Raw genomic sequence first — 14636 nt, 5'->3', positions numbered from 1 at the left:
GCTGGAGCTGGTGGGTGATGCTGGAGCCCCCCCCTCATCAGCACACCCCTCCCCCAGTGGTGGTGGTCATATCTGCGGGGGAAGGAGGGAGTGGTGTGGCGCGTGTGTGGGGCGACTTGGGTTGGGCTGGGGTGGAATTGATGAAAAAGAGCCATCAATATGTATTCCCCTCGCTCCCACCCGCGCCCATTAAACTTTAAAAATGCAGATGTGTGATTAAGCCTGACAGGGAGAGAGATAGGATGAGTTACACAGAATCCTCAATGGGCCTACAGCCCAGGTTCCACATTTAAACGCCATTAGCTCCAGCGCTATCAGAAGCCCTGCCCCTATCAGAACCTGTAATGTGCTCCCGAGCCTTTCCACTCGGTGCTCAGGATAGAGGCCGTTTGGTCACTGTCCTTTTCCATCATATATTTGTGTGTGCATAGGCTTGTTACTGCAACACATTTAGGGCTTTGATTTTCCTGCAGAGATCTCGGAATCAAATGTCAATCTCGCCAGGTAAGCCAATAAGATGTCATGATGAAAGGGAATGGTGCAAAATAAAGGAAGTCATGGCACCAACAGTGTTGTGGAAACATGTACTAATAGTTGCTCCTGAGAGCCATTAGTGTGTTTGTGCGTTTGTGTGTGAGTGGTGTGTATGTGTGAGTGGTGTGTGTGTGAGTTTGTTTGTCAAAAGGGATAGAGAGGAACTAGGTAAAAGCGAAAACACAATGTTCTCCGTGGCACTGTCTTTCACTAATGAGGTCGGAAACTGGGGAGACGGAGCCACACTGACAATGGTCCTGAGAACACTCTTGGCTCCAGCAGCACGCGGGATGTGCTACCCTATGCCTTACACTCACATCATTAACACATCCCTATTGATTTTCCCTGGCTAATTATTTTTTCACCACCACAAGCGAGTAATACAGTATCTCATGAAGGATGCTAATCACTTAGTTCCCTGAACATGCTATGGGTAACACGTAACGTGTGAAAAATATAGACAAGAAAGAGGGACGGAGAGGTAAAGAGAGAGAGGGAGAGGGAGGGAGGGGGCGACAGGAAGGAAGACATAATGGGCTCTGAGATCTCACAGGTGCTGTGGCGAAAACTCCTTCGCGTTTTGTAAACCGTGACAGGTTCGTTGAGAAGAACGACCCCTCTTTCAAATGTGATCAAATTTAGCACATAAATTAGGATCAATGGTAACTTTGATTTTCTGCCTAATGTTTGACAATTTTAGCATATTACGTACGTTTCATTAACACCCGCGATTTATTAATCATAACATGTAAACTAGTCTTCTACAGAATTTGTAGAATAGCCAATACTGTTTCTGGTGTCAAAAATCAGATTTGGAGAGTTTGGGGAGTTTCTTGGGTGCAGGTGCCGCGCTCGTTATCTATTCGCTTCCGTTGCTGTTTCAAGTTGTGCGCGCATTCTCCAAGCTTCCTCTCAGTCCTGGGCGGAGTGGAGTCATTTGAAGATGATGTCTTACGCGACTTCGACATACTCAAGTTTCAGATCTCTACCAAATGCGATCGTTATTTCACAGAGGATTACAATTTGATCTAGAACCTCGACTTCAAACATCCCTCTTCAACGACGACAAAGGGACGGAAGGTAAGCACTGTTTTCGTGAAAAACGTGGAAATTTCATGTTTTAAGAAGCAGCAAGTGTTTTGGTTAAAAGATGTCTGGCCAGTCTCATAATAATATTGTAATAGCCCAATCTAATCAACTGCATACATAGGATGGCCAGTAAAAAATAAGTTAACGTAAAATCTTTTCTAAAGTGAAAAGGTGTCCTATGTTACCGATTGTAGGCTCATTCTAAACACTATGTAAGTTACTTTTTATTTTTTAAATATTCCATATGTCTAAGTGTATTTTGTCATAGTCAATTAACAAATATCCCATTTATATAATAGATTTCCACAATATATCGAATTGATCAAGTATTTTTGATTGAAGTAAGGAATATAAATACTGATATGGTTGTGGAAAAGTGTGTTTTATATTTAAATTATATCAAGAGTGATGGGAGATTGATTCAGTGGTTTTGGTTTTATTATTTAATTTTTTTATTGTGGTCCAGACCAATTTACAGACAACTGTGGAAGTGGCCAGAGTGAAACCACAAGATTGGATCGAAAACCACATTTACACAAGTAGGAGTCATAAAAGATAGCAAGGGACTGCAGATTTTATTAGTGTCTGCTGTGTCATCTCGTGGAATTGGCCACACTAAAGGTTTGAAACCCATTAAAATCTGACTTGAGATCTGTATATATATTGAATTCTTTTATTTTGTCAGAGGGAAATACATTTGATGGCAATTCTGTTCGGAGGTGTAAGATCCTCCTGAGGAATGTCTGAGAATTATAAATATCTGACTGTTTTCCAATTATCTTTTATTAAACAAAACCAGTCATCTGTTAATTGCTCATAGTTAATGAACTTCGGTTTGTTGAGTTGTTCCCTTAGCAAAGAGGCAATAAGCGGGCACTTCTAAACTGCCTTTGTGGGGCTTGAGATAACTGTAGGTGCAAATGCAGGAGGCGGAAATGATTTGTCTGACTAGTGAGGAGTGGATAACCTTTGCTCTGATTAAGGACTATGGTGAACCGCAGGGACAAATGCTATTTTAAAAAAAATAAAAAATACCCTCAAGACTGAGAAACAAGGAGGAAGAGGGGTAATATATGGTGTCATGGACATGGAGAAAATCCATTTTTAGTGGTCCATATACTGCTTACAGATGTGTACGTCTACCTTAACCTGGCCACCTCTTTCTCTCTCTCCCTCTCTCTTTCTTTGTCATTCTTTCTTCTGCCACTCCCTTGTCCTCCACTCTACATCACCCCTCTCCACCTCTAACACCCCAACCCCCTTTGCTTCCCTTCACTGAACCATCTCTTCTCCTTCCTTACCATGTATACACCATTCCTTCCCTCTCCATAATCTCTCTCTCTGTGTGTCTCTTTCTCTATATGCCACCCGCTCCCTTAAGTCCTCTTATCTCATCCATAAATTCATCCCATTTCCCCCTCCCCATTGTCTTGTGCTAAACACGTATCTCTGTGTCCGAATCCTTAACACACCCAACCCATCCACCTCCCACGCACACCCACACTCACATATACACACACACACTCACATACACACACACACACACACTCACATACACATACAAACACACACACACACGCACGCATTCACACTGTTCACATCCCATTTGCAGACTTTTCAGTTTGTAGGGCATCACCCCAGCGGGCACCGTGGCGGGCACTATTCCGTCGAAGGGCGAGGAGGACTTCCTGACGCTCGCCGCCTCCCGGCTCAGCCGTCGCAAGCGTGTCATAGGTGCAGGCGTGGGCGTGGCCATGGTCCTGGTGCTGCTGGTCGCCATTCCCCTATTGGTCCACAGCACCAAAGCGGGAGGGGCTGGTGGCCAAGGCAGCCATTACGAGATGCTGGGCAGCTGCCGGATGGTTTGTGACCCGTACACCCCGTCCCAGAACGAGCTGACCGCCGTCTCTCCGCCACCGCCCGACTTCATGAGCCGCCGGGGGAAGTCGGGATTGCGCGGGCCTCCCGGGATCCCCGGCCCGCAAGGACCCCCGGGCCCCCCTGGAGAGCCGGGTAAGCCTGGCCCGCAGGGACCCCAGGGCCCCGGGCCGGGCGGCTACGTGCCCTCCTTCTACAGCCCCAAGATCGCCTTCTATGCAGGCCTGCGCAAGCAGCACGAGGGCATGGATGTGCTCAAGTTTGACGACGTGGTCACCAATGTGGGCAACTACTACGAGCCCAGCACCGGCAAGTTCACGTGCCCGCTGCCTGGCATCTACTACTTCACGTACCACGTGCTCATGAGGGGAGGAGACGGCACCAGCATGTGGGCCGACCTGAAGAAGAACGGGCAGGTCAGCGCACCGCCATATGTGTCTGTGTAAATGTCCTGTCATCTACTCCCCTCTCTCCGTCTTCACTCAATCACCTGTTGTAAGTGTGTGTGTGTGTGTGTGTGTGTGTGTGTGTGTGTGTGTGTGTGTGTGTGTGTGTGTGTGTGTGTTGCAGTTTAACCTTTACCCTGCTCTCTAATTGGCTTTAGCTCTTTTCCATTCCAACTAATTGGGATTCTCTTGTATGTCTTGATCAAATAAAGCCAGTGATTGGTGCTTTGGCGAAGGTCCAATGAAGTACACCAACCCCTAGTGCTGTCACACGTGGACAGTCTGACCTGAGCAACAGGTCACTTGATTTGTGAATAAAAAGTAAGACACAGACAAGTTAAAGTGATGGGTGTTGCTGAAGTTCAGGTGGTACTTGTTGGTCCTCATCTCCAGAAAACTAGGTTGTGGCAACAGGTCGTAGGATTCTTATCATTATCACTATGATATGGGCATGGGGCAGCAGTACAGTAGTTTACCATTTTTGTTCATAGAAACATTGATTACCTGTTTAACTTGGAAATAGTGGCAGACCACATTTCACATCAGAGACTTCAAGTCAACCATTGTTTAGACGATTGGCTCCCATTGTAAGCAATGCCTTACAAAACATTACATGGACCTCCACTGCAAATACACAGAGCTTGCCATGAGTGACACATTAATATTCCACTTCCGTGTATCCTACATATAGACATGCACACCTCACACAGAGACAGATCTTGCCGTGATTAAACATAAAAAGCATCTGTTGTCGGAGTATGTCAGGCACCACAGGCAGTGATGTGGCTAGGGGTTTGAAACTTACTGCAGTTGAATAAGGGTTAACCACGTCACAGATTACAATTTCTGAAATCCTTCCTTCCTATAATTTATCTTTAGGAAGGTGTTGATTAGACTGATATTAAAATGTCGTCTGACTTTATTACTCTCTCGTGGTGTTGCATGTAGTGGAGGCGGTTCATAGCTAGTTCAGTTGCGGTTCAGTTTACCCCAACCCTGTGCTTTCTGGTGACTGCTAGGGAGCAATCTGAGATATTTTAATCTTGAAAGACATTAATTGGATGAACTGCAGAAGTTGTTTTGGCATAGCATTCAGATAACAGCACCAGAGGGCAGGGCTGGCAGTCGAACTAAGGTAGCGTTGCGCTCGACAGCGGGGAGTGCTCTGTCAAACAGAGGACATGGAACATGCAGATCGGCTTACCAGGAGAAGGTGGAGAGAAGGGAAGGCAATGATAAATGAAAAATAACCACCTTTAAAAAGTGGACTTGACAAGGTGATGATTTTCTACCAGCCTTACTGTCAAGAGCATATGATAAGAAATATACAGGGCCTAACTGTCTCGTCTTTCCCTCTGGATCTCTTGAATGTCTTGGCATTTCTGAAACGTTTAAGTAAAAGAAAAAGACGACTGATGACCCACATGGACACTAATCAGGGACATAGAATTAGCACATGATCACATGATTCAGTGACTCCAACCAAGCACATGAAATGGCACCACAGTGTGCCAGCTGAAGGAAGGATCTAATTAATAACATATTTGGGAGCGTGATTATCACCTTTAAGCAAGCGCAGCTACACACAGCCGGACCGTCTGTCCAGTGTGGCCCAGTCAGTTTACACATCAGTTAAATAAATAATAGCCTACATGTGAAATTGACAGGTCACTCATCCAGTTCGTCAGTCCCCTGGCACTAATTAAAGTCTGAAGGGTGGACAGAAACGGCATAAAAAAGTAGGGAAGGAGTAGAGATAAATCTCCAATGGGGCAGAGGATTTGAAGACTGATAGAGGGAGAGGAAGTGAAAGATGGAGAAAAAAATGCAAGATGGAAGATTTTTTTTTTTTTTGCAGCACACTCCCTTCTGGCCTGTTGTGTTTTTCCCCCTCCCTCATACAAATCTTTTTTAATAGCAAAAGCTACGCTATGATTCACTTCCTTTCACACAACAGCAATCTCCCCTTGTTTGTATGACAGATGTCTGTCTCTGAGTTTGTGTGTGTGTGTGTGTGTGTGTGTGTGAGAGAGTGTGTGTGTATGTGCGCGTGTACGTGCATGTGTGTGTGTGTGTGTACACTCAAGTGTTGGTGTGCAGTCATGTGTGTGTGTGTGCACAGCTGCTAGATACCGGGGATCAAAGTAAAACCACACTTAACACGTCCTGTGGTTGCTTCCCATGGCAGACTTGTGTATTGTCATTCAAGTCCTCTCTTCCTGTTAAATCATTCATATCGCCTAGATTGGATCCCCCTGCCCGCCACCCATACCCCCGTCTCCTGCATGTTCATTGATTGCCCATTAATTATCTTTTCATTCAACTTAATTATTTAACCCCATCCAGGTCCATCTTCAGCCCATCAGGTGGTCTCACTTTACAACCTTGATAGGCTTGAGATATGAAATATATCCTCTCATGATCCCTGGGAGGGGAGCCAGCAGTAGTGTAATGCGCCAAAAAAAAAACAATGGAGAGGGGGAAAAAATGTGAGGCTGCGACGTAAAGGCTTCCATCCACTCTCCAGCCCAAACGCCCAGAGCACGGCTCAAGAGCCTCGGGCCATGTCAGTGTCAGGCAGTGGCTTGGTGGTATTTAAAAGCGCACCCTTTGTTTGTTGCGTGCCTTCCAGAGAATTCGCAATGAAGGCAGGTAGGAGGACTGCAGGTGTTTTATGAATGCAAATAGATAGGGCTGTTATAGTACATATAGTACTACACACAAGTTGAGCCTGTGCGGAACTAATAGTCAACTGTATTACACTGGGAGATTACAGGGTGATGACAGTTAATCTCTCCCATGACTCTATTTACCTGTCAATTGATATGTATGTGTATGTTTGATATAGGTTTTTGACAGCTTTCTGACACTTTCTTCAAACCAATTCAAGGTTTTCATATTAACTCTTGTTAATATCATTTTTTTAGATTCCAGGTACGATGCACTCTTAGTATAAGATTATTCAGAAAACAATCTACAGGTTATATAAATATCTCCAGTTGTAGTTGTTGAAAGTCAATTCTCTTTTTTATGAAGAGATGACATTTTTTAAGAATTCTTTTTAAAAACAGAACTCCTTTTGTTGGAGAAAAAAATAATCATCAGTATGCACAGCCATATGCTTTGAACCAGGTGACACCACTGAGTAAATCGGTTCCAGTCGCGCTGCTGGCACCTTGCCCAATTAGCCACATTGTAAGGGGGATGACTCCACGCAGCATGACTAACGTTAGTCAGGGAGTGCATAGGGATATGAGGGCTTGGTGGAGAGAGAGGGGTGGTGCTCCTGGCCCATGATTCGGAGAGAGTTGGGGTGGGTATGGGTGGGGTGGGGTGGGGCGTGGTGTGGTGAGGGGGCCTGGGGGCCGTACGGAGGGAGGGATGACAGTAAGGGGATGGCAGGGAGGCAGACAGGCTGCTTGACAGAGAGATCAGGGAAGGAGAGGAAGATAGATGGCTTAATACAGCCGCGCAGACAGAGGGCTGAGAGACGAGGCTACAGGGAGGCCGGCCGCGCGAGGGCCGGAATGAGCGCGCCGCCCGCAAGACAGATGGAGAGGCTCCAAGCGTGTCACGGGCAGACAGGTTAACAAGACGCCGGCCACATAGCCCCGCACTGCCACCGATGCCGCAGCCCCCAACAATAGAGCATCTCGACAAAACACCACATTTGTTTACTCGCTTCTCTGAACGTCGGAGAACATTTGCGCGCTAATTAATTGAGGGACTGTGCTAGTGATGCCTCGTGGGTTTATTATGCATGCAACCCCACCTGGCTAGGGGAAGCGCTGCGTCTCCATCTGGAAGAGGCAGGTTTCCTCATCTGCGGTGGGCCGGTGATGTTTGGTGAAGGCTGGTCTCTGGAGAGGGGGGAGGAGAGAGAGCTCCTTAAGGCTTGGTTTAAGGCATTAGTTACTGTAGAAGGGGGGAAAAAATCACACTGTCTCGCAGGCGCGCCTCGAGAATTGTCAAAGATCCGTGTTCCTGTCATAGGCTCTTAATCCTTTTGCCTTTGAGTGAAATCCTGCTGTTCCTTAATGCCTGAGGAAAGAGCTGCTCATGGTTGCCCTTTACGGCATGAGCGATGCGACAGTGGTGAAAGCTATGGTTTCTGTCTGAAGATGGGATCATCAGGGACTGCTGTTGGTGTCCAAGCCTCCATCAAAGAGAAATCAGCATTGTTCTGCAATCTGGTGTATATTCACTTGTATAATGAGTAGCTGACAGACTGTTGTAGGAGCTTATCTGATAGGTGGTGATGTGTGTGTGTGTGTGTGTGTGTGAAGGTGTGTTTCTGTTTATGGTGGGGGTGTAAAACAATGTCTGCTGAGAATTTGGCCCTTTACTCTAAAACGTGACCGTTGCTGTAAATGTGGAAAAATAAATTGTCCACCACAACATAATATGCGATGCTCATGTTACAACTCATTAAGAAAAACCACAAAGACAGGGAAAAGATTAGTGATGTATTTATAATTGCGCCTTATCCTCCTTCCTCAATATTTAATGGAGCCAGACTCTCCATATTACCATTAATTAATTCAATGTATTGCCCACTCAATTTCAGTGTGACAGAACCAGTGACACATGCTGAAAAATGGGCAGCGTTCATTGCGGCGCTGCATCACACTGGCTGCCGTAGCTAAAATGAATTAATTACCTGACATTACGGCGAGGTTGCCACTGCTATTCACACATTACTTCATAACGGCTCAGCGTTCACTTTCTTGGTTCTGGGCCAACGTGGATTGAATAAGGAGAAGTCAATACTGTCTGTACTGACTCGCCAATGATTTATGTGCCAGGCCAGTGTCTTGTATTTACGTTTCTATCATCCATAGTTAGAATCACATGGAGGTTACATAGCTTACTGACTCCATTTGTAGTCAGCTGTCTGGAAGTGGGAGCCCTTATGAGTGATCCATGTGTGCAGATTTGTTAAGAGGGGGGAGCAGATAGCAGGAGCACCAGGGATTATGGTTTCATCATTGTGTAGCAAGTTGTAATGATGAGAAGTTGTCAGGGTCAGTTCTTTAATGCTAATGGCTGAGTGGTGATTTATAGGGCGATGTGAAGAATAGGATGCCACCTCCTGTCACTGTGTTTCTCCTTTTTAAACGGCAGTATTTCCCCCTGCTCACCATTAATGTGTTTGCTGCTGTTAATCTATGAATTTATGGTCCCAAAGCTCGATGGTGTATTTTTCCTGAGCTCCCTCCTGAATACATTTAGCAAAGTTGAATAATATACATTTTCATTCTCTCTTTCATTTAATCGCTTTCCTGATTTTTTTTCCCTTCCAGCTGTCATAAGCTCTTTTAATAGATCACAGAAAGGTCAAGCTCTTTCACATGGTAGTGTTGAAAATGCCATTGCCTGTCTGTTAATGACCAGCTCCTGTAATAATGAATGTCTCCAAGAAAGATGCCTTTAAAAGAGCTCAGCTGAAAAATAATAAGGTGCTGTGCTGACTCTGAGGGTTAACTGTAGATTAACGAACAAAGAAGTAACCACTGTATAATGAAATGATTACTGAGTCATTGGCTTCTGAATTCTACCTTAATATACTGGCTGAGGACTGTGTCTGTTCTTTAAAGGATTAAGCCATGCTGGAATATTCGATATAGCAGCAGTCAAGAGCCAAGAAACTGTTGTGTCATTTCTAATGCGGTGGCAAATGAAGTGCAACAGAGATGCTATCACGTTAACTACTAACAATCACAATCGGGAGAACAATTAAACATGATTAGCTTGCCTTGCTGTTATATTGGCTCCTGTTCAAGGTTTGCGTTGTGTTTAATAAATGTTCAGTTCCCAGCACTTTTGACTTCTCCCCTTGGTCCCACCCCTATCATGTAGTGGGTCCCTTAGGTAAGTTTAAGAGCTACTTTTCCATTGTCTCCGCTCTAAGAGGTCTGTATATCACCCCGAATGAATCCTGTCACTTTTATTGCCAGCCGAGCACGGCCCCTCTGATAAAAACAAGACTTCATATACCCTCACATCTCCCTGCTCGCACAAAATAGCCTCGCTTGATCAGTCTGTTATCCTAACCCCCCTCCACCCAGACTCCCTCTTCTCCTCCGCCACACATCTCCGCCTGTGTATAAAACGCCAGCTGCTCCCCCCAAGCCCCCCACTCCTCACCACTGCCCCACTAGCAAGCATCCCGGCATCCCTCCCTTCCCTCTCTCTCTCTCTCTCTCTCTCTCTCTCTCTCTCTCTCTCTCTCTCTCTCTCTCCTCCTCTCCTTCCTCTCTCTTTCTTCTTCTCTCTCCCCTCTCTTTCTCTCTCCGTCTTTGTCTTTCTTGCTCGTTTAATGGTGCCCCTGTAATGAAAAGCCCTGGCAGAGGAAGCCCGAGGCAGGCCCGAGGGTCCTTGCTCACAGCCAGCGTGGAGATCAAGTCAGCGTGCGGTTTCACAAGCAACGCCTCCCCATGTCAATATCCATCTCCATCGCGCTCGACAGTAATCCCACGAAGTCTCCCCGCTGCTCTACCCCGTCAGGGCCCGGCTTTCGTTTCACTTAGATTTGATAAATGCTCTAGAAAAAGAATCATCCGGCAGGAAAAAAATGAATCCTTTCCCATAGCCATAGCATTTCAGAGAGAGAGAGAGAGAAAGAAAAAGAGAGAAAGAGGGAGAGAGAAAGAGAGAGAGTGAGAGAGAGAGAGAGAGAAAGAAAAAGAGAGAAAGAGAGAGAGTGGGCCAAACCATGAGCCATCTAATGTATATCAGCCACCGAACGTACCCAAAAAATCCGACCCAAATTGATGTGCGTCTGGAAATGGGCCTTAAATGTGCTGTGCTAATTAGAGTGAGCTCCAGTGTCGTAGTATTGAGCCTGGTGAGGATGCCTGGGGGAGAGTGGCCCCTCACCCGGTTAGCGGGAATAATGAGCACAGAGTCACACGCCTCGAGTCAATGGGGACGGCAGGCTGGACCAATCAGGCTGGCTCTCCGTCGGAGTTCTACATGTATAAATCCTTAGCAGCCCTGTACAAATAAATAAATTAAAAGTGATTATGAAAAAGTCATTCTTGCAGAGCGCAGGCCGCCATGGTCCACCTTCACCTTGGCCACGATTGCAATGGGATTATGAGGGCTAACATTTACCACCCTACACTGGAGAATATTGACCAGCAAATTGCGGATGTGCAGACTGTATCATGGCCGTAATAGAGTGCGCCTATTAGATTATGGCTGGTGACTCGGAGGTGAGCTGGAAGGGGCGGGGGCGATGTGGAGTGGGGTGGTGGTGCAGTTTTTCCTCGCAGGGCTTGCCGGCAGGGCTGAGGCGTCTCCAGAGAGCAGCTGCCCCACGCCATGTTAATCAATCCGCTTTAGACTGGACAGGGACACGGCCAAGCGCTGCTCACTGACACGCGTCCGAACAGATAGAAACTGCGTGACCTGCATTTCATTTCCCAAGGAGAAGAAGAAGTGTGTGTGTGTGTGTGTGTGTGTGTGTGTGTGTGGGGGACAGAAACAAAAAGAAAAACACGAAGCCCATCCTCGGTACAAGCGTAAGGTGGAATGGATGTGGTTACAATGAAGTGTCGGTTCTACACCAGTAGATTGTGGACATAATTGCCACACATTCTTGCAGGGGGACTCTTCGCAGTGGAGCAGTATTTGAGCTATTCCCTGCAATGGCTCCCAGTGTTTTGAGAGAAATAGGACGTTAAATATTTATGGAAGCACATGGTGTATATTTGAAAATACATTTTGCCAGTCAGATGTGGAAAATACATATAAAGCACATAATGCATAAAAATGTGCTGTGTCAAATACATAATGCAAACAGTTACACTACTGTATCGAAGCGGTCTAAATCCAATAGCCGGCACTGTACTCTTTTCCTATTGCGGAGATTGTGGCTATTAACAAAGGGGAGAAATGGGGCTGTGGGACAGCGGGGAATATGGTGCTCATTGACTTGCAGCACATGTTGCGTTGGAGCGCACCTTATCACGGCAGTGCCCACTGCGTGTCTGGATAAGTGACAGAGATTGAGTGCCCACCTCTCAGGTGGTCACTGACTGGCGGGCAAGGCCATCGGCGCCTGCCTGACGCGTGTCACTGGATCCGCCATCTCACCTGAATTCCTCCCTCCCATATTCATTACTGTCATAAGCGCGGTTCCAGCATTCGTACCGGCGTCCACGTTTTGAGTACACGCTTAAAGAATGGCAGTGGACGTGGATCATTTCAGTTTTTGTCAATCATCATTTGGCTGTGGGGTGTTTGCCAGGCGTGTTCACTAAAATCCCTTTTGCCGTGCACTGGTTGGCGTCTCCTCAACGAGCGCTTGGTGTGTGTCTGTGTGTGTCCACATGAGTAAACCCAATATAGTTTGTTAGCAAACAAGTAGCGGATCCACTGCAGCAGGTCAATACGGCGGAGCTCCCCAACTGAATGCAAATGACCCGTCCGCCTGTCTGTCTTGCATGTAGAGCCCAGTCAATATTATGCATGATGTGTGTGCAACCCGGATTAAATGCAACAGGTCAATAGCCAGGGCTGTGGTACAGTGTGTGTGTGTGTGTGTGTGTGTGTGTGTGTGTGTGTGTGTGTGTGTGACTGCCTCTCACACTCCCTAGACACATACCACACACACACACACACACACACACACACACACACATACACACACACAAACACATGTCCGGAGTCGCACAATGCCTGGGCTGATGCAAGGGCAACATTCCCTCACCTTATTCCACAGGTTGGAGTAGCCGGTGCGCTCCAGTGGCGATCGATGGGAGAGAATATGGTTGTGTTCTCAATTGAGGCAGAGGTCACAAGGTCGGCCCAGAGCCCATCCGTTCAGCCGACACCAGTCCTGTCAGAGAGGCACCCTTCAATATGCCACAAGGCAGGGGAGAAACAATTAAACAATCTCGCAGCCAAGCAAATGAGATTTGTTTCGAACTCGTAGTATGCATTCTAGTATGGAGTAAGGTTGTGGTAGCAACATACACACACAAAGTGAGTTATGGAGGGTCTCTATATCGAGGGGCACAATGAAACAGAAATTAAACACTATCAGAGTAGTAAATAGTACATAGGGAAATGTGAGAATTGGAGCCTTAACATCATTGTCTGACTTCTTGTCTGTCTTCGACCTTGGTTTCTTAAATGTATGAACTATTATTTTCCATTCAAATAATTGCTTCATTCAAATGTGATGATAATGATTCTGAAATGGATTGAAGCGTATGATCTGATGGACTTTCAGCCCCTTAATAAAAAAGGTTTTGCATAATAAATATCTCCCGCCACCCACAAACTGGGCTCAGTATCCTATTGTTTAGTATAAACCAAATATTGTGGTCTGATTGGTCACCTTCCTGTCTGGCTGCTCTTGTGCACCGCTGCAGGTGAGGGCCAGTGCCATTGCCCAGGACGCCGACCAAAACTACGACTACGCCTCCAACAGCGTCATCCTGCACCTGGACGTGGGGGACGAGGTGTACGTGCAGTTGGACGGGGGCAAGGTGCATGGGGGCAACACCAACAAGTACAGCACCTTCTCCGGCTTCCTTATCTACCCCGACTGATCATGACGGCCAACAGCTCCTCCGACCCACCAACCAACCCCACCCCCCCCACCCAATCAAAATCTCTACACCCTCATTACACTACCCCTCCCTAAGACGCCACTGTGGGCACACTGCGTGAAGGCATAGAAATAAAGTTACACACACACACACACACACACACACACACACACACACACACAGACATACATGCACAGAGTCTCGTTAAAGTGTACTTGCATACACGCGACACAGGCACACATTCACACATGTGGACACTGACTGACACATTCTGACACTCGCAGCAACACACAAAGCACATTTACATCCGAGACAGTCGACATGAAGGACACGACACGTGTGTGACTGAGAGGCTGAAGGGCTTCATGGACATCCTGTCAGCTGTGTGTTTTTGCACAAAATCCCACCTTCAACCAACCGCCCAATCCACAGCTGTATATGAGTGTGTGAGTGTGTGTAAATATGACAAGTGTGCAACAACAACCTTGCTCTCCACCATATCCTCCTAAAGCATTTGCCAAAATTTATACTTTGAAGAAAAAAAAAAGAAATACAAAATAAATGTACAAAAATATCTATAAAGGACAGAGAGACGCATATCTTGTAGTCTAATTACCTCACTAGGTGTACATGTTCTGATGTGATCTGCACGCCCCCACTCTTTTTCTCATGTGTCGCCATCTAAAGAACGGTGTGTGCCCCTGGCCAGGAGCCCAGTCCGTGTGTCCAGCGCAGAGCCACACTCCGCACCGGCGGGCAGAGCGCTCTGAGTGCCACCAAATCCTTCGGGGCGGCTGGAGACAAAATAGTTATTAGAAAAAATATCTATTGCGGCTAGTGGTTTACTTGCCTCCACTGCGTTTACACATGACTGGCTTCTGGTTTGGGGGGGGGGGGGGGGGCTGTCGGAGGGGGAAGTAATTGTGGGCTGTGGTGTCTGGCTGGCCACTAACAAGGGGCAGGGGTGATCATGTTGCAATGCGGAGACAACCACATATAGAGACGCTTAGCAGTGTGGAGACATAGATATATATATATAAAAATGTGAAATATAAAAAATACATACATAGAAATATTCGTGGACATGCACACACCACTGAGGGTTAGTGATTAATGTAAGTCCTCT

At 46.5% G+C, this 14636-nt stretch overlaps 1 protein-coding gene across 1 annotated transcript; it reads left to right on the top strand.

Annotated features, from left to right (window-relative positions):
- Window positions 1–1079: 1079 nt before the first annotated feature.
- On the top strand, window positions 1080–14395 carry c1ql4a (complement component 1, q subcomponent-like 4). Its single transcript, XM_048241324.1, has 3 exons — window positions 1080–1614; window positions 3236–3917; window positions 13331–14395. The coding sequence occupies exons 2-3, from the start codon at window positions 3378–3380 to the stop codon at window positions 13508–13510; spliced, it is 720 nt and encodes a 239-aa protein (XP_048097281.1). The 5' UTR covers window positions 1080–1614; window positions 3236–3377; the 3' UTR covers window positions 13511–14395.
- Window positions 14396–14636: the final 241 nt, after the last annotated feature.

This window comes from Alosa alosa, chromosome 4 (genome assembly GCF_017589495.1).
Source record: "Alosa alosa isolate M-15738 ecotype Scorff River chromosome 4, AALO_Geno_1.1, whole genome shotgun sequence".
In the NCBI taxonomy this organism is placed as follows: domain Eukaryota; kingdom Metazoa; phylum Chordata; class Actinopteri; order Clupeiformes; family Clupeidae; genus Alosa; species Alosa alosa.
The sequence above is the reverse complement of the archived record's forward strand: the minus strand, read 5'-3'. Positions and strand labels throughout refer to the sequence as shown.

Coding starts and splice junctions, on each gene's coding strand:
- c1ql4a (XM_048241324.1), top strand. CDS start 3,378: ATGGTCCTGGTGCTGCTGGTCGCCATTCCCCTATTGGTCCACAGCACC. Junction 3,918..13,330: donor ACCTGAAGAAGAACGGGCAG/GTCAGCGCACCG, acceptor GCACCGCTGCAG/GTGAGGGCCAGTGCCATTGC.